The sequence below is a fragment of the Cherax quadricarinatus genome, unplaced genomic scaffold (genome assembly GCF_038502225.1).
Source record: "Cherax quadricarinatus isolate ZL_2023a unplaced genomic scaffold, ASM3850222v1 Contig312, whole genome shotgun sequence".
Lineage (NCBI taxonomy): Eukaryota > Metazoa > Arthropoda > Malacostraca > Decapoda > Parastacidae > Cherax > Cherax quadricarinatus.
The window spans coordinates 183819-208055 of NW_027195338.1; the positions used below are offsets into that span (position 1 = coordinate 183819).

Consider the following 24237-nt stretch of genomic DNA (forward strand, 5'->3'; position numbering starts at 1 on the left):
CTGGCAGACAGCAGGGACTGTCTGCGCAGACAGTACAGGCTGTCTACATGATAGGCTCACTAGAATTCGTGAGGCCTGGAAGACACCAACGACGAGACAGCAGGCTACGGCAGAGCATCACCCTCAGCAGACGATGGGTGCAGAGAATCCTGCCATACTGCAGAACTCTCATCAGTCAACCCAACTCAATGCCCAGGAATTTCCGACCCTTGAAAACTCAACCAGGCGTCATGAACAGGAGCATCCTCCCCCACTACCGCAACGAAAACACAAATAACCCGCACATAAAAGACAGAAGCTTACGACGACGTTTCGGTCCGACTTGGACCATTGACCATTTGTCAATGGTCCAAGTCGGACCGAAACGTCGTCGTAAGCTTCTGTCTTTTATGTGCGGGTTATTTGTGTATCGTTCCAGTCACGGTATTGTGCCTTTTTGTTATTTACCGCAACGAAGAAACAAAAACATGAGGAACAAGCGGCGCCAACAGGAAACATCTGGGCAACGCAATCAGCAGACGGCACTACACGAGCCCCCACCGGCCTCCTTGCCAGGCACAACCACTATGCAGGCAGTGACTGCACCTCACCAGCAGATGCCGGGTACACAACCTGGCATACAGCAACAGCCCACAGTGTGCACAGTGAAGAAATACAACCCTCAGCAGTCCCCGCAGGTTACGACAGCCCAGATAATGTTCACTGCTTCGAACCCACCGACAACGCAGGCCCTCAACGGAGAGGATCTCTTAACACTCATCAAGGCATTCACGGATATTATCTGCAACACAATCACCTCCACGGAACAACAGAGCATGTTCCGGCAGATGGTAAGCACACTCCTGAGGGTGTGCTTACTGACAGAGCAGGAAGCAGTGGATGCCAGGAATCTGCAGATTATCAGAGAGGACAGAGCCCAGTTCCCAGCTCAGGAAACAGCTGAGATGGAGTAACTTCAGTCGCTTATGAGGCACACTAGCTGAACTGTCCGGAACAGTGCTTGAAAGAATAGTGAAATTCCAAACGCTTATATGCTGCAACAGTGAAGAATCAATTCTCCTTCAGAAGCCAGAGACGGGTCATCTCAAGATTAAGACCCGTGCCAGGACCCTGGTCCTGCCGAACATTATACATACATACTTCAACTCCATATTGTTTCAGACTATGGAACAATGCTCTTCTCCAGACTGAGGGACTGACCACCTCAAAACTTTAAGGGTGATGGACTGATTACATCGTCTTCAAGTCTCTTCTGCTTCTATCAACTTTTCTGTACTCGACTGAAGAAGCCTACTGTGTAGGCGAAACGTTTCGAAATAAAGATACCTAACTGTTGCATATGTGTCTAACCTAACAACCTGTCGGTATTTTATACCATTTTAATGTTCAATCTGTCAGACACTGCAACACAAGGGTATCTTGGTACAGACCTGCAATCAACTTCGACAACCTCTACTAGTGAGAACGGCTGGATTTGAAAGGGACCTGACCTCCCAACATCTGCGTTCTTACCTCTACTAGTGACCTACGTCTCACCTCCTGGCGCTATATAAGGCTCCATCCTGTCACTTCAACTCCATATTGTTTCAAACTTTGGAACAATGCTCTTCTCCAGACTGAGGGACTAACCACCTCAAAACTTTAAGGGTGATGGGCTGATTACATCGTCTTCAAGTCTCTTCTGCTTCTATCAACTTTTCTGTACTCGACTGAAGAAGCCTACTGTGTAGGCGAAACGTTTCATAATAAAGATACCTAAATATTGCATATGTGTCTTACCTAACAAGAGATATCCTCAAGACCTTGCTAATATCTCCCTTATTAATACCCATCTTCCACTTATACATTTCGATCATGTCCCCCCTCATTCTTCGTCTAAAAAGTGAATGTAATTTAAGTGTCTTCAATCTTTATTCATAATGAAGATTTCTAATGTTATACATTAATTTAGTCATTCTACGCAGAATATTTTCTAACGAATTTATGTCCATTCTGTAATATGGAGACCAGAACTGAGCTGATAAATTAGACACATGGGCAACTCTTAGGTATCTTCATTAAGATAAGATAAGATTTCGTTCGGATTTTTAACCCCGGAGGGTTAGCCACCCAGGATAACCCAAGAAAGTCAGTGCGTCATCGAGGACTGTCTAACTTATTTCCATTGGGGTCCTTAATCTTGTCCCCCAGGATGCGACCCACACCAGTCGACTAACACCCAGGTACCTATTTGCTGCTAGGTGAACAGGACAACAGGTGTAAGGAAACGTGTCGAAATGTTTGAGAATCTTGAAGAACAGGGGGAGAATGAGGTAATCAGTCCCTCAACCTTGAGTCGATGTGGTCAGTCCATCAATCTTGAATAGAATACGGCATACGTGCGGAGAAGGAGCTTATTCTATTCAAGATTGATGGACTGACCACATCGACTCAAGGTTGAGGGACTGATTACCTCATTCTCCTCCTGTTCTTCAAGATTCTCCTTTGTATGGACTGATGAAGCCACTGTGTGGCGAAACGTTTCCTCAATGAAGATACCCAAGAGTTGCCCATGTGTCTAATTTATCAACATGTCGGTTCTCTGAACCATTCATCTGCAGAACTGAGCTGCATAATCTAGGTGAGGCCTTACTAATGATGTATAAAGCTGCAGTATGACCTCTGGACTTCTGTTGCTTACACTTCTTGATATATATCCCAATAATCTATTTGCCTTATTATGCATGCTTAGGCACTGCTGTCTTGGTTTAAGGTTGCTGCTTACCAAAACCCCCAAATCCTTTTTGCATTCTATATGGCTAAGTTCAACATTATTAAGCTGGTAGGTGCTAGGGTTATGGACATTTCCGAGCTTTAGAACTTTACATTTTTCTACACTGAACTGCATCTACCACTTTTCTGACCACGAATTGAGTTTGTCTAAATCCTCCTGAAGTTGTGAGACATCAACGTCTGAATCGATTATCCTACCTATGTGTTGTTAGGTAAGACACATATGCAACAGTTAGACAACTTTATTCCGAAACGTTTCGCCTACACAGTAGGCTTCTTCAGTCGAATACAGAAAATAGGCAGGAACAGTAGAGATGTGAAGACGATGTAATCAGTCCATCACCCTTGTAGTCGTAGAATTTGAGGTTGTCAGTCCCTCGGCCTGGAGAAGTTCAGTTCCATAGTCAGGAACTATCTGAAGATCAAGCGACAGTGCGGAGACTTAAATACTGTCGGAAGGAGAGGTGCAGAGTAGTAGTAGTAGTAGTAGTAGTAGTAGTAGTAGTAGTAGTAGTGAGAATGTAACCACTGAGAGGTCATGTCCCTCTCAGATCCAACACTTCTCACTTGAAAAGCTTGTCTGTACCAAGATGCCATGTGTTGCAGTGTCTGACAAGATGAACATCAAAATGGTATACAATACCGGTATTGTATACCATTTTGATGTTTATCCTACCTATCTTCGTGTCATCAGCAAATTTGCTTATGTCACTAGTAATTCCCATCGTCAAGGTCGTTTATATATATAATAAACAACAATGGGCCTAAAACTGATCCCTGTGGAACGCCACTTGTTACAGATCCCCACTCAGATTTAACCCCATTTATGATAAATTAGACACATGTGCAACTCTTGGGTATCTTTATTGAGGAAACGTTTCGCCACACAGTGGCTTCATCAGTCCATACATAGGAGAAACTTGAAGAACAGGAGGAGAGTGAGGTAATCAGTCCCTCAACCTTGAGTCGATGTGTTCAGTCCATCAATCTTGAATAGAATACGGCATATGAGCGGAGAAGCAGCTTATAAACCGTATGGCAGGAGAGGTGCAGCAGTCATAGGTGGTGTCACATTTGTTCAATGTGGAAGTAGGTTGTGCCCATGAATTAGGCAAGCGAAGAATTCCTAAGTATTAAGATCCCAAGAAGTTGCAGTGTCTGACAGGTTTGTAGATGAATGGTTCAGAGAACCGACATGTTGATAAATTAGACACATGTGCAACTCTTGGGTATCTTTATTGAGGAAACGTTTCGCCACACAGTGGCTTCATCAGTCCATACATAGGAGAATCTTGAAGAACAGGAGGAGAGTGAGGTAACCAGTCCCTCAACCTTGAGTCGATGTGGTCAGTCCATCAATCTTGAATAGAATACGGCATACGTGCTGAGAAGGAGCTTATAAACCGTTGGCAGGAGAGGTGCAGCAGTCATAGGTCGTGTAACATTTGTTCAATGTTGAAGTAGGTCGTGCCCAAGAATTAGGCAAGCGAAGAATTCCCAAGTATACTTGAATGAGAGTATCATTAATCAAGCTATGCTTATCGAGATGGCTTCTTATAATTTGATCTATAATTGACTCTAGTAATTTGCCTACAATTGAGGTCAGGCTTATTGGGCGGTAATTTGACGGTAACGACTTGTCCCCTGTTTTAAAAATAGGAATTACATTAGCCATCTTCCACATATCAGACACTACACATGTTTGAAGAGATAAATTAAAAATATTAGTTAATGGTTCACAGACTTCCATTTTGCATTCCTTTAGAACCCTTGAAAAAACCTCATCAGGACCCGGTGACTTATTTTGCTTCAGTCGGTCTATCTGCTTCACAACCATTTCACTAGTGACTGTGATGTTACATAATTTATCTTCTTCTGGCCCACTATAAAAATTAATTACCGGAATATTATTAGTGTCTTCCTGTGTAAAAACAGAGAGAAAATAATTATTTAAAATCGAGCACATTTCATTCTCTTTGTCAGTAAGCTGCCCATAGTTATTTTTAAGGGGACCTATCTTATCTCTGACTTTTGTTCTGTATACCTGGAAAAAACTTTTTGGGTTAGTTTTAGAATCCCTAGCAACTTTAATTTCATAGTCCCTTTTAGCTTTTCTTATCCCCTTTTTAATGTCCCTCTTAATGTCAATATACTGATTCATAAGATGACCCTCGCCTCTTTTGATACGCCTATAAATTCCTTTCTTATGCCCTAGTAGATATTTCAGCCTATTATTCATCCATTTTGGGTCATTTCTATTTGATCTAATTTCTTTATAAGGGATAAATGTTCTTTGAGCAGCATGTATTGTGTTCAGAAAACTGTCATATTGATAGCTCTCTTCGTTACCCCAGTCAACAGATGATAAGTGTTCTCTAAGCCCATCGTAATCTGCTAAGCGAAAATCTGGGACTGTTACTGAGTTATCCCTACTATCATACTTCCATTCAATTCTAAATGTAATTGATTTGTGGTCGCTAGCACCCAGTTCCTCTGAAACTTCTAAATTATTAACAAGGGATTCATTGTTTGCCAGAACTAAGTCAAGCAGGTTATTACCCCTTGTAGGTTCTGTCACAAACTGCTTCAAAAAACAATCCTGAACTACTTCTAAGAAGTCGTATGATTCTAAATTCCCAGTCAAGAAATTCCAATCAATATGACTAAAGTTAAAGTCTCCTAGAATTACTACATTATCGTGCCTTGTGGCCCTAACAATTTCCTCCCATAGTAGTCTTCCCTGGTTCCTATCTAAATTTGGGGGACGGTATATCACACCTAAAGTTAATTTTTCATGCCCCTCTGAAAATTCTATCCAAACAGACTCTGTATGTGTTACTTCAGACTTAATACCCGTTTTTATGCAACAGTTCAAGCGATCTCGGACATACAATGCCACCCCACCCCCCTTCCCGATACTTCTATCTACTTGGAACAATTTGAAACCCTGAATGGGACATTCTGCAGGCATGTCCCGACTTTTTTAATTAAACCACGTCTCAGTAATGGCAAATACATCTATGTTACCTGCACTAGCAACTAGTCTCAACTCGTCCATCTTATTCCTAGCACTGCGACTATTTGTGTAATATATACTTAAGGAACCTCCTTTCTCTTTACCGTTCCTGCTCTTTTCTGTTATTCCACTAAACCTATTACTGTCCTTGTCAATTAGTGCCACTGGCTTTCCAATATCCACCTCATTTTGCCTATTACTAGTTCTCCTAGTACTCATATTACTACCCTGAGACTTCACAGTTTTCCCGCAAAAACCCATACCACTAACTATTCCTAGTTTAAAGACCTAACAGCTCCCTCCACTGCGTTGGCCAGTGCTCCCACCCCACACCTAGATAAGTGAACCCTATCCCTGGCATACATGTCATTTCTGCCATAGAAGAGGTCCCAGTTGTCAATGAATGTTACCGCATTTTCCTTACAGTATTTGTCCAGCCAGCAATTGACACCAATTGCTCTGGACAACCATTCATTTCCAACTCCTCTCCTTTGCAAAATGCCACATATGACAGGTTTCCCACCCTTCCTCCTAATTATCTCTATTGCTGACCTATACCTGCTAATCAGGTCCTCACTCCTACGTCTGCCAACATCGTTGCCTCCAGCACTGAGACAGATAATAGGATTGCTCCCATTACCTCTCATGATGTCATCCAGACGGCTAACAATATCCTTCATCCCCGCCCCAGGAAAACACACTCTCTGCCTCCTACTCCTGTCCTTCAAGCAGAATGCCCTATCCATGTACCTAATCTGGCTATCCCCAACAACAACAATGTTTTTACCTTCCTTTGCGTCGTCCGTCGTGATGCTCCGAGTAGTCGACTCACATTCGCCAGGTAGCATTACACCACTTGTAGAATTCGTCAAGACGTTCTCGATGGTCTTCGTTTGGGTTTCTAGGGATGTTTCACTCACGTCTGCCAATGCTTCTTTGGTGCTCGTTGTGGCATTCCCAGTAGAACACTCACATTCGTCAGGTAGCACCGAGAATGGGCTGGAAGTTTCCACGGTAGTCTTCTGGTTTCTCTTTGTTTCTGCCTCTCCAACCGTTTTCTTGATCTTCAGCTTGGTTCCATGTTGCCCGGCCACTGACCAAGCTCCCCTCTTAACCTGGGGACTCACAACAGGAGGATTACCACGAATCCTCTTGTTCTCCTCCGTTAATCGCCGTATCTCCATCTTAGCAACTCTGAGCTCTTCTCTCAGCTGCTGGTAAAGTTGCTCAAGAGAGGGCATCCTGGTTCAGATTCACAGAGAGCACACAAACAGGTCTTCACAGAGCTAAGTACACGTCACCACTGACAGAGCTAAGTACACGTCATCTACAATACCCAAGAGTTGCACATGTGTCTAATTTATCAACATGTCGGTTCTCTGAACTACAAACCTGTCAGACACTGCAACTTCTTGGGATCTTAATACTTAGGAATTCTTCGCTTGCCTAATTCATGGGCACGACCTACTTCCACATAGAACAAATGTGACACCACCTATGACTGCTGCACCTCTCCTGCCATACGGTTTATAAGCTGCTTCTCCGCTCATATGCCGTATTCTATTCAAGATTGATGGACTGAACACATCGACTCAAGGTTGAGGGACTGATTACCTCACTCTCCTCCTGTTCTTCAAGTTTCTCGTACGTATGGACTGATGAAGCCACTGTGTGGCGAAACGTTTCCTCAATAAAGATACCCAAGAGTTGCACATGTGTCTAATTTATCAACATGTCGGTTCTCTGAACCATTCATCTACAAACCTGTCAGACACTGCAACTTCTTGGGATCTTAATACTTAGGAATTCTTCGCTTGCCTAATTCATGGGCACGACCTACTTCCACATAGAACAAATGTGACACCACCTATGACTGATGCACCTCTCCTGCCATACGGTTTATAAGCTGCTTCTCCGCTCATATGCCGTATTCTATTCAAGATTGATGGACTGAACACATCGACTCAAGGTAGAGGGACTGATTACCTCACTCTCCTCCTGTTCTTCAAGTTTCTCGTACGTATGGACTGATGAAGCCACTGTGTGGCGAAACGTTTCCTCAATAAAGATACCCAAGAGTTGCACATGTGTCTAATTTATCAACATGTCGGTTCTCTGAACCATTCATCTACAAACCTGTCAGAAACTGCAACTTCTTGGGATCTTAATACTTAGGAATTCTTCGCTTGCCTAATTCTTGGGTACGACCTACTTCCACATAGAACAAATGTGACACCACCTATGACTGCTGCACCTCTCCTGCCATACGGTTTATAAGCTGCTTCTCCGCTCATATGCCGTATTCTATTCAAGATTGATGGACTGAACACATCGACTCAAGGTTGAGGGACTGATTACCTCACTCTCCTCCTTTTCTTCAAGTTTCTCCTACGTATGAACTGATGAAGCCACTGTGTGGCGAAACGTTTCCTCAATAAAGATACCCAAGAGTTGCACATGTGTCTAATTTATAAACATGTCGGTTCTCTGAACCATTCATCTACAAACCCCATTTATGAACACTCTCTGCTTTCTATTAGTGAGCCATGACTCGATCCATGACAGCATTTTCCCCCAGTGCCATGAGCAGCCACTTTCTTCAAAAGTCTCTGATGTGGTACTCTATCAAAAGCCTTACTAAAATCTAAATGAACAATATCGAATTCTTTATTCTGATCAACGGCCTCAAAAGCTTTGCTGAAGAAGGTTAATAAACTAGTTGGATAAATTTACATTTAGAAAGGACATAGGTAAGTACTGGTTTTCTAACAGAGTTGTAGATGCGTGGAACAGTCTTCCCAGTGAGTTGATAGATGTAGACAGCCTGTACTGTCTGCACAGACAGCCCATGCTGTCTGCCAGCTTAGTTCATATTTCGCGCCACTCAGGTGCTGCCATCTATAGGCCTTGCCACTTCAGTATGCCCAGACTTGCCTCGCGCTCACTCACACAGCGGCCTGGCATCAAGACACAAGGCCTCCCAGCTCTCTCTCGTGGGCATGGCCCTGCCCGGGCCATGGGCACCAACAACACAAGCCTGTGAACCCACAACGACTTAACAATAAACAAAGAAGCCTCCGAAGACGTATATCATTTAACCACCCGCTACCAGAATACCAAACAAGCCCATTATAAATGGTGACAGCGGTGCTTGCAGCAGTTGTGTTTGCCTGGAGAGAGGAAGAGGTATGAAGTCATCTTCACTTCATCATCCCATACAAGAAGCATCCGTCTCTCAACGAGTTATCCTGATGTCGTGTCTGCACTTTTGAGCATCCAGACACAGGTACTAGCAGGATCCAGCCGAAATTTGTCGAAAGTCTTCGAGAATTGTGAGTGGCGTCACAGTGACCCCACGCTACAGCGTCCCACGCTACTGTGTCCCACGCTGTTTCTCAAGTCACATGTTCAGCGTCACTTGTATGTTGCTGTTGTTGTTCAGCTCAGCACAGCTGTTTCAGCAAGCCAGAGGTGAGTTTTGTGGTGATTTCTGCGTCCAGTGTGAGCTTCTCCACGTGTTTGTGGGAGGAGGAGGAGGAGGAATGGCCAGATGCCCGCCCTGCCATACACTCACGCACGCTCCTCGCCACCACACTACCATACACCACTCACCACTGCCCACTCCCTCTGCTGTGTTTTCTGCTGTTTTTCGTATGAATTCATTGCCAGTGCTGTGTATCCGAGTGCCCGAGGCCACTCGAAGCTACGTGGATCACGACGTCACGTGGGTGTGGGCGATGTCACGTAGACCTACAAAGCCACGTGAGTTACCAGATGTCCCAGGCCTCATGCTGTGGTCTGCTGCCCGCATCACATCGACGCCACCCACGATGCTGCCCGACTTCATGACGTCACGATGTCTGCTGACGTCACCTCACGATGTCTGCCTGACGTCACCTCGAGATGTCTGTTGACGTCACTGCTGCTGACGTCACCTTGCGACATCACGCCTGACATCACATGATGTCACCATCGAGTGTTCAGTAATTATTTCAGTATTGTCGAGAAGATTGAGAGAAAATATATGTCGTGTGTTAATTAATTCCTCTCAGTCAGTGTTCTCACATTTTAGTATGTCTTAGTGTCAGTTTTGTGCACAGAAAAGCATCATTTGCTAGTTTAAGCCATGTTGTACCGTATGTACAGCGTGTGTGGTTGTAAGTTTTCCGTGTGTCCAGTGAGGTCTGTGGTCAGACCCTTGAGTTGCACCACTGTGCTGTCACCCGCGTGACCAGTGTTTGACAGCTGATTTCTCAGCCCTGAGCATACGAGCCCTCTTGTACAGAAAGCTTTTATGCTCGTCGCTCGTGATGTTCTGCAGAATCGTACCTGCTACGATTCCCATCGAGAATTGTTTCACTTCACCTCCAGACCGTCAGAGTGCAGTTATATGTAGAGAAACAAGTCTGGGGATGCTTAGGCTAACCTCTGCTATAACTCCAACTGTCGAGAGATGATACTCGTCAAGCCGCAGCCAGGCCTGTCGGCAGGCGCTGTGTCAGCCTCGTGTCACAAGCTTCAGTGAGCAGCCTGCACAAAGAAGATGTCACTTTGACTGCTAGCTCTCTCACTGCAGTCTGGTGTATGATGTTACGACTCCCAGATGTTTCGCCCAGTCGTCTCTGCCACGACTAGCTCCACAACTCGCTCCACGCTCGCCGGCAGTGACAGCCCAGCGACAGTACCAGTCGAGAAGTGTCCTCCTGAGTCGCTTGCCAGAAGTCCTGCCCAGTTGCCGAGTTTTGTCGACGCCTCACTCGAGGGCACCAGCATGTCGTGCCCCAGGTTGAGTGAAAACCTGCAGTGACTCCTACGATGACTGCTTCACCAGAGGAGACCGTACCCTGTTACGTCACAGCTCAGCCGCGGCGATGTCTCCCGTGTTGCAGTACCTGTCCAGACGCAGGAAGGCGTGCAGTGATGCCCTTCGACGCTCACTGCCTTTGACCACGATGTTTAGCACACCCCATGTTTTTTCTTCCCTCCCTGTAGGAAGTTTTTTTTCCATGTCCATATGTATATATATGTTTTTATTTTGTGTTCTGTGCCCTGTTCCTACGAGAGAGAGAGACCGAGTTTCTTTTACTACCAGTATTGTCGCGTCGGGACGACGCGCGGTAGGTGGCCGAGCGTATGTAGACAGCCTGTACTGTCTGCACAGACAGCCCATGCTGTCTGCCAGCTTAGTTCATATTTCGCGCCACTCAGGTGCTGCCATCTATAGGCCTTGCCACTTCAGTATGCCCAGACTTGCCTCGCTCTCACTCACACAGCGGCCTGGCATCAAGACACAAGGCCTCCCAGCTCTCTCTCGTGGGCATGGCCCTGCCAGGGCCATGGGCACAAACACACAAGCCTGTGTAACCCAACACTAGTTATCAATAAACAAAGAAGCCTCCGAAGAAGTATATCATTAACACCGCTCTACAGCTACCAAAACAACACCATTATATAGAGGCTAGGACCTTGGGTAGCTTTAAGAAGAGATTGGACAAATATATGAGTGGGAGGGGCTGGGTTTGATTGGTGTCATTGGGTACGGGAGCTATTTCTTGGGTAGCTTTAGGTAGAGGTCGTTTTGATAAGGGCCTGCCTCGTATGGGCCAGTAGGCCTTCTGCAGTGTTCCTCCATTCTTATGTTCTTAAGTGTAGTTGCTGTTTTCCTCCTGTCTCACTCCTACTCTCTCTCTCTCTCTCTCTCTCTCTCTCTCTCTCTCTCTCTCTCTCTCTCTCTCTCTCTCTCTCTCTCTCTCTCTCTCTCTCTCTCTCCCTCTCTCTCTCCCCCTCTCTCTCTCTCTCTCTCTCTCTTTTTACACAGGGTTTGACAAGGTTAAGAATCCCTAGTTTTATTGACAAGCTATTTACAGGTAAAGGATTCCTAACTTTATTGACAAGCTAAGAGCTGTTACCTACATCAGCTCATTTGAAAGCATTTTTATTGTTATGAGACATACAAGTAAGGAACAGGATGAAGTTGGAGCCATCTGTGGGCCAGCATTTTCATTTGATCAACTGACGTAATCTCGTTGACATCATTATGCTGTACGAATGTGTTCCATACTCGAGCCATCCTGGGTATATATGATCTCAGATGGAGTAATGTTCTGGAGAAGGGTACAGCCAGAGTGAAGTTGCTGCTTTCTGCCCGTCTTGTGGCATAAAAACTTGTTTCACGCTGTCCTCGAAGTGGATCCAAGTGTGGTATTTTGACAATATTGGCCTTGTAACATAACAGTAAGGCCACCCACATCCCTCCTGTGTTGAAGGCTCTGCTGAAATGACAGATCTATCCAGGATGGGTCCAGGCGAGAGATGAGACATCTTGCTCTGTTCTCTACTCTGGTTGGTAAGTAAGACACATAGGCAACAGTTAGGCAACTTTATTCCGAAACGTTTCGCCTACACAGTAGGCTTCTTCAGTCGAATACAGAAAGTAGGCAGGAACAGTAGAGATGTGAAGACGATGTAATCAGTCCATCACCCTTGAAGTCGTAGAATTTGAGGTTGTCAGTCCCTCGGCTTGGAGAAGTTCAGTTCAAGCAGTAGCAGATGAGAGGGAGGGGGGGGAAGGCAAACCAAGAAAGTGGAGCATACTCAAGGTGTGAGCGTACTTGTGCCTCGTACTGTCAAGCAGATGCGAGATACGGCGAAGTGCTGTAAGCTTCCTGGCTGCCTTGTTTGCTAGATTTACAACAAGGTTCTTCATGGTTAGTTTGGAGTCAAATTTCACCCCAAGAATATCAACTTCTCTCTCTCTCTCTCTCTCTCTCTCTCTCTCTCTCTCTCTCTCTCTCTCTCTCTCAGGATTACGACCGGGTCCCTAAGCATTAGTTTTTTAAATATTTTTTTATTATCTCTTCTTAATCCTAATAATTATAGATGATATAACTGATATTTTGTATTATTGTCCTCATCGCTCTCGGGCCGTGTGGACAGCTGCGCAGTAGCTCCTGAATCAACTGATTTCTGCGCAGTTTTCAGAGACCACTACAAGTCACAAGATGGCGGACCGTCAAGGCAGGAGAGTAAACACGGTCTGTGTTGCATTCACACAAGGCTCCCTCAGTGTTTCTACAATGCATACATTGATGCCATGCATTATACGCGACGTCTACGGCATCCCCAATGAAGAATTATATGGCGTAGCTTTGAATGGGATGTCAAGGATATTTATAAAATTCGTGAATGCCGGCTTCTACAACAAGATTGTGGAAACTTTTCAAGAAAGGAGAATGGTGGTGAATTCAGCTGTGGAAGTGTGTCTACATGGCGTGTCGACGTATGTCACCTGGGTCAAGGTGAGAAACGTGCCTTTCGAGGCGGAGGAGTACGATCTGCGGGATGTTTTTGTCAGATACGGAACGGTGCATGCAGCGACCAAGGGAGTGTGGAGAGAGGGCCCATACGAGGGGTTCCCGGAGGGCTCCTTCACCATCAAGATGACGCATCGCCAGTCGATTCACTCTTACGTACGTCTGGAGAAATATAGGACCCAGGTGTTTGTTCATTATGCGGGCCAAAGGAAAACTTGCAGACTATGGAACTCTTTTGAGCATATGGCTGCCCAGTGCCCCCGTCGACTGGTTGTCCACTCACGGGACCATTCACCTGTGGGCCTCCGGGCTGAGGCTTTCGTGACTGAGCCTGGTACCTCAGCTGGGCAAGTTCCCAGGCTTTGGAGTGACGAGATGCAACAGGACATGCAGTCTACGATGTGTGCCACCCTGCCAGTGGATGCATCGACCGTGCCCACACTTACAGTGGATCCTGTGAGGCCTGAGGTTTTGCCACAGGATAAGTTGCTGGAAGACGTGTTGCAGGACCTCCTAGATGAACCAGAACATGGTCCTGTTGTTTCGACGGCGTGTCGTGAGTTAACGACTGAGGAATCCCCTAACATGGAAATGCAGGACAAAACCACATTCGTACGGACGCATGAGGTGGTGGTGGAGGTTCACCAGGAGGCTTCGTCTAGCGAGGAGATGCATGTGGATGGCAGCTCCCGCAAACGATCGGCGGGAGCGTCGGCTATGGACGATGTCTTGACACCAGGACAGAGCCCGGGGAGGAAATCGTGGGCGAAAGTGGCTGAGCCACCTATTACAGAAGGGATAGTTTCAAGGTCCCAGCATAAGGGTAGAGTACGGGGGGAGGGGGGTCTCGAGAAGCCGAAGGACAAAGACGGGCAGTCTAATGTGCGTGTGGGAACAGGAAAGACCCAAAAACATAGTGGTAAACCACCTTTTTTGTAAATTCAAGTGTGTTGCTATCAATGCCAATGGCCTAAGGACGGAAGTTAAAAAAGTATGGATGGAGTGGTTTTTGCGTCGTTACGATGTGGATGTATGTTTCATGCAAGAACATAATTATAAATTTGGTAGAGTTATGGTTGAAAGGCTACCGAATGTATTAGAGTAATTCTTTAAAATTAAAGAATGGGGTGGCTATAGCAGTGAAGGAGTCCAGCCCTTGGAGCGTCTTGGGATGGGAGGAGGGGGGAGATGGACGGGTGGTAAGGGTGGATGGGTATTGGGATGGGGTTAGAGTTTGTTTTATCGGAGTTTATATGCCAGCAGACAGTAACTCTAAAGTTAAAATAGACTTTGTGTGGGAGGCTTTAACGTTTCACATTCTGGGTTTGCCTTTAATTTCGGTCTTATGTGAGGATTGGAATTGCATTATCCGCCATGGGGATGTTGAGCCAAGGGGGGCGGGGTGCGTTCTACCTGTCCAGAGAAATCTGCTGGGGGATGCAGGGGTTTATGATGTTGTGGGGAGGGGTGGGTTGGGGTGGAACATACGTTTGTGCGCAGAGGCTACGCGGCCCATCTGGATAGGATTTATGCAACTCAAGGTATTCGAGTTGGGCACGTACAGACCCTTGATCTGGGGTTTTCCGATCACCGTGCAGTGCTAGCGGACTTGGACTGGGATGGAATGATCAGGGTTTACTCAGGATATTGGAAACTGAATGGGCGGCTATTGGAGGGGGAAGGGGATGGGTCCGTTTTTCAGGGTTGGTGGAAGAATATCTGGGAAACGCGGAGGGCAGATGAATGTTTGTTGGAATGGTGGGAAACACGTGCCAAACCCAGAATAGCGCGTTGTTATAAGAAGCGGGGAAAGGAGGAAGCAAGGTGGAGGTTTGGGCTACAAAACTATTTGGAGGGGCAGCTTAATGATTACTATGTGGAGGGTGGAAGTAGTAGGTATGACGACATTGAACATCTTCGTAGTCGACTTGCAGAAATTCACAATGAACGTTTAAATACGGTTCGAGTCAGAGCAGGTGTGGAAGAAGTGCTCTGGGGTGACAAACCTACCGGTTGTGTCTTGCGCAAATTTAGGGTCAGACAACAGGCGACGTCCCTCTTGCAATTGGAAGTATGCATGGGTTTGGGTGGTTACCTGCTGGGTCAAGTACTCCTCACCACGGACAGCATGAGTTTTTATGCTGATCTATGGTTTGAGGAAAAGCATCGGCGGGGAGTAGGGGGGGGTCCAGGCGGGTGGCCTGGTGGGGAGGGATTTCAAAAAAGTTATAAGTGACAGGGATAGAACGGTACTAGAAGGTAGAATTCGAGTGGAGGAGGTAGAGGAGGCGATTTTTAGTATGAGTAAAGGAAAGGCACCAGGTATAGATGGCATTTCGAAGGATTTTTATAGTGCGCATTGGGGAAGTATTAAGCATTGTTTGGTTGATGTATTGAATTGCATGCTCACGGAGGGGAGGTTAGGTATGTCGCAAAGTATGGGGGTAGTTGTTTTGGTGCCCAAAAAGGGAGGGGGAGGGGTCTGAGTGTATATAGAGCAATATCTCATGTGCTTGGACTATAAAATTTTTGCAAAAGTTTTAGGAAACAGAATGAGGAAGGTTATGGGGTCGGTTATACACGAGGGACAGCTAGGCATACCAGGTAGGAGCATGAGGGACGGGCATGTATGTATTAGGGAATTTTTGGAGGAATATCAAGGGGGGGTGTCCTCGGGCTTGACTGGCAAAATGCTTACGACTGCGTTGATAGAGATTTATTGAGCCTTATTTTATTGAAGCAGGGTTTTGGAGAGGAGATTGTACGATGGGTTGATACCTTGTATGTCTCGGCTATGATACGTGTACAGGTAAACGGTAAATTGGGGCAGCCGGTCCGTATGGAAAGGGGTTTGAGGCAAGGGTGCCCCCTCTCCCAGCTGCTTTTTGCTTGTATGGAAAACCCCTTTTATGAGCTGGTGGATCGTGGTTTGAGGCGTGGGACGCGGAGCAGTGACCATGCAGCGCGTGTGGTCGGGTACGTAGATGATACCACGATTTTGTTAAAAGGGGAGGAGGATTTGCGGATCGTGGGATGGATTGTTGAGTTTTTTTGGGCAAAGTCTAGCATGTGCGTCAATAAAGCAAAATCGAAATTATTGGAGGTGGGTACATGGGTGGTGGGGGGCGAAAAGTATGGGTGGTCAGTCGTGGTGCAACTTAGAATATGTGGTATCGTGTACATGGCAGATGAGAGGGAGGGCCGAAGGGTGCACTCTGCATTGGTGGTTAACAAGGCTTTAGATCGATTTCGGGGGTTAAGAGCTGGGGATGTATCTTTGCAACAGAGGACAGTAGTGGTTAATACACTTGTTTATAGTAAAGTATCGGGTGTGGCTGAGGTGTACCCTTTAAGAGATGTGGATATTCAGGAACTGCAGAGAAGGGTCTTACGTTGTTATGTTTGGGGTTTTGGGAGAGCTTGGTTAAGCCGGGAGGTTGTCATGACCCATGTTCGTCGTGGGGGTTTAGGTCTCTTGGCTTTGGGGCCACGGGTGAAGGCCCTCTTTGTTAAGCAGCGGTTCCTCAGGGCGGGCGGTGAGAAGGGCATCCGGGTGGGTCGGGTAATGATCGAAATGCATAAATGGTGGAGCGGCAGGGGATTAATCGAGTGTGAGGACATGCTGCGTTTGTTGTTAAAGTTGAGAAATGCGCAACGGATCCGGGTGGGGCAAATGGTCAGCATATGTTGTCGTGGAGAAATTGTACAGGGATTGTCTGTATTTCCGCTGTATAATTGGGGGGAAATATGGGACGGATTTTGTAAACTTAAGTTGGCACCAAGGGTTCGTGAATTGGCGTACAGATTTGTCATGGGGATTTTAGCATCAAAATCGGTCTTAAATAGGATGGGTTTAGTAAGGGAGGCGGATTGCTTACGTTGCGGTCTCGAAGAAACAGCTTTTCATGCAGTCTACTTTTGTGATACCTTGGACAAAGTTCGTTCGTGGTTGGGGCGGGTTTTAGATTTTCTTAGTGGGGGAACTATCTCAACCTTACGGGCCTTAACATTAGACGTTAGCGGAGTATCAAGTGAGGCACGAAGAGCAATAATGTACGTGGTGGCTGATTTCCTCTATATCTCGTGGGGTATGCGGGAAACCGGGGGATCAGTTAGGATCAGAGCAATTGCGGCAGGTGTCTACAGAACGTATTTCAGAAATAAACTCATATATGGTAGAAGTTGGGATAATAGTTTTCCTGCAAACTATCGAAGTCTTACTGTTCAAAGGTTGCTGCAACTGGGGGTGGGGTAAGGCAACGGGGGGCTGGACCCCCCCCGTGGTAGCACCAAATGGTATGTTCGGGACTTCAAGGTAGAGGGCGGGTTTTAGGGAGTGATGTGTATGTATTATGAATGGTTACGTGCGTCTGTGTGTGTATGGTTGTGGCGTTGTGTGGAACTGAGATTTGGATTAATCCTAAAATGGTCATGATAAAAAGCAATTTTCAGTATATGTTCCAGCCTCTAGCAAGACTGAACCGGTTCCCGGATATGGCCGGGGTTTGATGAAGTATGTTGGGTCTTTCCTGGGATTCCCGTTAGGTATTGTTTAGTTCTTTTGTAAGCGGAAGCCACGCTGATATCACCGCTAAAAGTACACGTCATACTGGCCTTTAAGGGGAATGTTCATAAGTAGACCTTTTGGTGATGGTGGTAAAATTTTGATGAAGGGCAAACAGTTTCATTTGCCTAAGATTGTTTTTGTATATGTAGTAGCGGTCACCGCTGTGAGGGGGGGAGGGGGTTGAGATGTATAATGTCCTATATTGTAATCTTTGGACATTCAAGTTCCTCAGACAGCAGCTTTTGTGGGATATGTTGTTCTGACAACCAGTGATATCACATGTATTTATTTTTAACATTTATGGTGCATGTAGACAGTTGATGTTCAATTAAGCACCTTTACTAATATCACTGTATACAAGTAAGATATATTTTTTTGTGGGTTTATAATTAGTTTGAGAATCTAAATATGGGGTTGGTCGGGGTATTAGGTGTCTTAGTGTTTCCTCATATGTAATCATACATGTTAGATCTGTAAAAGTCTTATGATAATTATTAAAGGCTTTTTGCATATTTTGATTCCTTTTTCAATATATGCAAAACCAAAAATAAAGAACACCAGGTTTCAATTTCCAGAGTCATGTAGGTTTCTGTTAGTTTTTTTATATAACCATAGTACCAATGATTGTGCAGTGCATTAGTTTATGTGATATTTTGTATATAAAATTTTTTATATGTCCATAGTACCATTAAGTGTGCAATGCATAAGTTTATATGACATTGTTTTTGTATATAAATTTTTTTATATACTCATAGTACCATTGAGAGTGCAATACATTAGTTTATATGACATTCTTTTTGTATATACACTTTCATACACAATATAAATAAGACTGCCAGGTTCTGGTTACGTAGTTATCTGGTGTTTAAGGTATTGATCCGGTAGTCCTCTGTTTAGTCATATATATGTGGTTGTCTTACATAAAGTTATCACGTTTATTGTTTTAAGTCAATTATGAATGCCACACATGTATACTGTGTTTTAAGTCAATTATGTATAACATACATGTATACTGTGTTTTTTAAATAAAAAATAAAAAAAAATTATAGATGATATAACTAATATTTTTGATAAAATTTCAGGTGTTTCTGTCTCACAACCAACCAGTACCAATACCATCAGAATTACCACATAATGTTCGTCAAGTTCGTGGCGTTGTGTCTGCACTACGAAATGGTTTTGTGTTTGGTGACGGCTCCTCTGCTGAGGCTGATGTAATTTTGTATTGTACTGGTAAGAAGACGAATTTTGTATTGTACTGGTAAGAAGACGAATTTTGTATTGTACTGGTAAGAAGAGGAATTTTGTATTGTGCTGGTAAGAAGACGAATTTTGTATAGTACTGGTAAGAAGAGGAATTTTGTATTGTACTGGTAAGAAGACGAATTTTGTATAGTACTGGTAAGAAGACGAACTTTGTATTGTACTGGTAAGAAGACGAATTTTGTATAGTACTGGTAAGAAGACGAATTTTGTATTGTACTGGTAAGAAGACGAATTTTGTAGAGTACTGGTAAGAAGACGAACTTTGTATTGTACTGGTAAGAAGACGAATTTTGTATAGTACTGGTAAGAAGACGAATTTTGTATTGTACTGGTAAGAAGACGAATTTTGTAGAGTACTGGTAAGAAGACGAACTTTGTATTGTACTGATAAGAAGACGAATTTTGTATAGTACTGGTAAGAAGACGAATTTTGTATTGTGCTGGTAAGAAGACGAATTTTGTACTGTACTGGTAAGAAGACGAATTTTGTATTGTACAGGTAAGAAGACGAATTTTGTATTGTACAGGTAAGAAGAGGAATTTTGTATTGTGCTGGTAAGAAGACGAATTTTGTATTGTACTGGTAAGAAGACGAATTTTGTACTGTACTGGTAAGAAGACGAATTTTGTATTGTACAGGTAAGAAGACGAATTTTGTATTGTACAGGTAAGAAGAGGAATTTTGTAGCTTTTATTTTGTATTTGTCCTGTGAAAATTTCTTGTGTACTTGGAGGAGGAAAATTTATGTAACAGTTAACCACTGTCAATGGACTGTAATTTTTTTTCTGTTGTTTTTTTCATGTTTGCTGTTATAGTGTTTAACGAAGCTGTGTGAGTCATGCAGGTTTATGGCCAAAAATACTCACTATCAAGTACATTAACAAAGAAAGTAATATATTTACTGTCTCTCCTTCAGTAACTGCAACAAAGATTGAGTGCGGAAAGTTGGTGTTGGATCAACACGTAATAAAATCTTACCATAAATACACTTGTCTTAACCTTCAGAAACAACGAGAAACTTATAAAGAACACAACAGTCTCCAACACAACAGTCTCCAACACAAGTCTCCAACACAACAGTCTCCAACACAACAGTCTCCAACACAAGTCTCCAACACAACAGTCTCCAACACAACAGTCTCCAACACAAGTCTCCAACACAACAGACTCCAACACAACAGTCTCCAACACAACAGCCTCCAACACAACAGTCTCCAAAACAACAGTCTCCAACACAACAGTCTCCAACACAACAGTCTCCAACACAACAGTCTCCAACACAACAGTCTCCAAAACAACAGTCTCCAACACAACAGTCTCCAACACAACAGTCTCCAACACAACAGTCTCCAACACAACAGTCTCCAACACAACAGTCTCCAACACAGCAGTCTCCAACACAATGGTCTCCAACACAACAGTCTTCAACAAAACAGTTTCCAACAAAACTCTCCAACACAACAGTCTCCAACACAACAGTCTCCAACACAACAGTCTCCAATACAACAGTCTCCAACACAACAGTCTCCAACACAACAGTCTCCAACACAACAGTCTCCAACGCAACAGTCTCCAGCAAAGCAGTCTCCAACACAACAGCCTCCAACACAACAGTCTCCAACACAACAGTCTCCAACACAACAGTCTCCAACACAACAGTCTCCAACACAACAGTCTCCAACACAACAGTCTCCAACGCAACAGTCTCCAACAAAGCAGTCTCCAACACAACAGCCTCCAACACAACAGTCTCCAACACAACAGTCTCCAACACAACAGTCTCCAACACAACAGTCTCTAACACAACAGTCTCCAATGCAACAGTCTCCAACAAAGCAGTCTCCAACACAACAGTTTCCAACACAGCAGTCTCCAACACAGCAGTCTCCAACACAATAGTCTCCAACACAACAGTCTTCAACACAACAGTTTCCAACACAATAGTCTCCTACACAGTCTCCAACACAGCAGTCTCCAACACAATGGTCTCCAACACAACAGTCTTCAACACGACAGTCTCCAACACAATAGTCTCCTACACAACAGTCTCCAACACAACAGTCTCCAGCACAACAGTCTCCAACACAACAGTCTCAAACACAACAATCTCCAACACAACAGTCTCCAACACAACAGTCTTCAACGCAATAGTCTCCAACACAACAGTCTCCAAGACAACAGTCTCCAACACAACAGTCTTCAACACAACAGTCTCCAACACAACAGTCTCCAACACAACAGTCTCCAACACAGTCTCCAACACAACAGTCTCCAACAGAGTCTCCAACACAATAGTCTCAACAATAGTCTCCAACACAGCAGTCTCCAACTCAACAGTCTCCATCTCAATAATATCCAACACAACAGTCTCCAACACAATAGTATCCAGCACAACAGTCTCCAGCACAACAGTCTCCAACACAACAGCCTCCAAAACAACAGTCTCCAACACAACAGTCTCCAACACAACAGTCTCCAACACAACAGTCTCCAACACAACAGTCTCCAACACAACAGTCTCCAACACAACAGTCTCCAACACAACAGTCTCCAACACAACAGTCTCCAACACAACAGTCTCCAACACAACAGTCTCCAACACAGCAGTCTCCAACACAATGGTCTCCAACACAACAGTCTTCAACACAACAGTCTCCAACAAAAGTCTCCAACACAACAGTCTCCAACACAACAGTCTCCAACACAACAGTTTCCAACACAACAGTCTCCAACACAACAGTCTCCAACACAACAGTCTCCAACACAACAGTCTCCAACGCAACGGTCTTCAGCAAAGCAGTCTCCAACACAACAGCCTCCAACACAACAGTCTCCAACACAACAGTCTCCAACACAACAGTCTCCAACACAACAGTCTCCAACACAACAGTCTCCAACACAACAGTCTCCAACGCAACAGTCTCCAACAAAGCAGTCTCCAACACAACAGCCTCCAACACAACAGTCTCCAACACAACAGTCTCCAACACAACAGTCTCCAACACAACAGTCTCTAACACAACAGTCTCCAATGCAACAGTCTCCAACAAAGCAGTCTCCAACACAACAGTTTCCAACACAGCAGTCTCCAACACAGCAGTCTCCAACACAATAGTCTCCAACACAACAGTCTTCAACACAACAGTTTCCAACACAATAGTCTCCTACACAGTCTCCAACACAGCAGTCTCCAACACAATGGTCTCCAACACAACAGTCTTCAACACGACAGTCTCCAACACAATAGTCTCCTACACAACAGTCTCCAACACAACAGTCTCCAGCACAACAGTCTCCAACACAACAGTCTCAAACACAACAATCTCCAACACAACAGTCTCCAACACAACAGTCTTCAACGCAATAGTCTCCAACACAACAGTCTCCAAGACAACAGTCTCCAACACAACAGTCTTCAACACAACAGTCTCCAACACAACAGTCTCCAACACAACAGTCTCCAACACAGTCTCCAACACAACAGTCTCCAACAGAGTCTCCAACACAATAGTCTCAACAATAGTCTCCAACACAGCAGTCTCCAACTCAACAGTCTCCATCTCAATAATATCCAACACAACAGTCTCCAACACAATAGTATCCAGCACAACAGTCTCCAGCACAACAGTCTCCAACACAACAGCCTCCAACACAACAGTCTCCAACACAACAGTCTCCAACACAACAGTCTCCAACACAACAGTCTCCAGCACAACAGCCTCCAACACAACAGTCTCCAACACAACAGTCTCCAACAAAGCAGTCTCCAACACAACAGTCTCCAACACAGCAGTCTCCAACACAACAGTCTCCAACACAGCAGTCTCCAACACAACAGTCTTCAACACAATAGTCTCCAGCACAACAGTCTCCAAAACAACAGTCTCCAACACAACAGTCTTCAACACAACAGTCTCGAGCACAACAGTCTCCAACACAAGAGTCTCCAACACAAGAGTCTCCAACACAACAGTCTTCAACACAATAGTCTCCAACACAACAGTCTCCAACACAACAGTTTCCAACACAACAGTCTCCAACACAACAGTCTCCAACACAACAGTCTCCAACACAACAGTCTCCAACACAAGAGTCTCCAACACAACAGTCTCCAACACAATACACCCAGACCACATTACTGCAAAGAAAAATAATTAACGTTGCTCTGTGGCATTGCTTTTGGATTTTTTTTATTTGGATTACATCTGAGGATAATTCATGATAGATGTTGGATAATTATCTGAAAGAATATCTCTAACTTTGCCAACATAATTTGGTATCTTTCTGGATTGATCCTAAAAACGAGAAAAATTATTTAGCTTATTTAATCCTTCAGTGATCGGGTTGGAAGGTTCTTTGGGTTTATTTAATATAATTTAGAATAATTTAGTATTATTTAGCATAATTTCATTTGTTTCAGTCAATTTATTAGGACTCGACACAAAATTGTTTTCCAGGTCTTTTTTAAATATTTTTTTCTCTGTCTTTAAATCTTTTCTGAGTAGAATTGTTTTAATTTCCTAAATATTTCAGTTTGTTGTTGAATATTTGTTTTACTATTTTTTACTATTTCTTTTGATATTTAGTTCAGTTAATATATTTTCGTGTCTGTGAGAATGGTGTTAGTAATGGAATATTTAGTCTTGAGTTGTGATCCCTTTGACTTTCAGAAAGCAGTACTTATGTACGGCTTCGATTAAATTTTATGTGGCTGTTAAGGCTTATAATTGTATGATAAAGGTCACTGATGGTTCGTAATTAACAGAATATAACATTATTTATCTGTAGTGATAGTTTTCAGTTGATAGTTATTAGAAATGTGGAATAATAGTCGAGTGTTCCGTCTGTAATAATTCTTGCTGTTTGAGGAGATAATATATTATTCTAAACAGGATGGGGTAATAAATTTACTAATTATTATGGGTTTGACTAATTATGGTAATTACTAAGCAATTATATAAACCAAACCTTCAAATGGGCCACTCAAAACAATATGAAGTTCAATGAAGAGAAATTTCAACTACTCAGATATGGAAAGCTTGAGGAAATTAATACTGTATCAGGTGTTTGTGAGAAACAAAGGAACCGCACCACTAGGGACAGAAAGAACAAGAATTGCGAAAATATGTTCTGAAAACTTTAAGAAAACATGATAACCAATAAAATAATTACTGGTGAGAACAAAGAGATGAGGAAGAAAGCAAACAAAAGCATTTTTAGCGTCTTTTATGCAAATAATCAGAGAACAAGAATAAATAAACTAGATAAAATAAGATTACATATACGTGGAAGAATCACAACA

General features: G+C 44.0%; 1 protein-coding gene across 1 annotated transcript in view; it reads left to right on the forward strand.

Annotated features, from left to right (window-relative positions):
* The window catches only part of LOC138851311 (senecionine N-oxygenase-like), a 170679-nt gene extending 151017 nt beyond the window's left edge, over window positions 1–19662 (forward strand). Inside the window, exon 6 of the mRNA XM_070080312.1 lies at window positions 18751–19662. Coding sequence (XP_069936413.1) covers window positions 18751–18933 — 183 coding nt within the window. The 3' untranslated portion in view covers window positions 18934–19662. The remainder of the gene's footprint in view (window positions 1–18750) is intronic.
* The last annotated feature ends 4575 nt before the right edge of the window (window positions 19663–24237 follow it).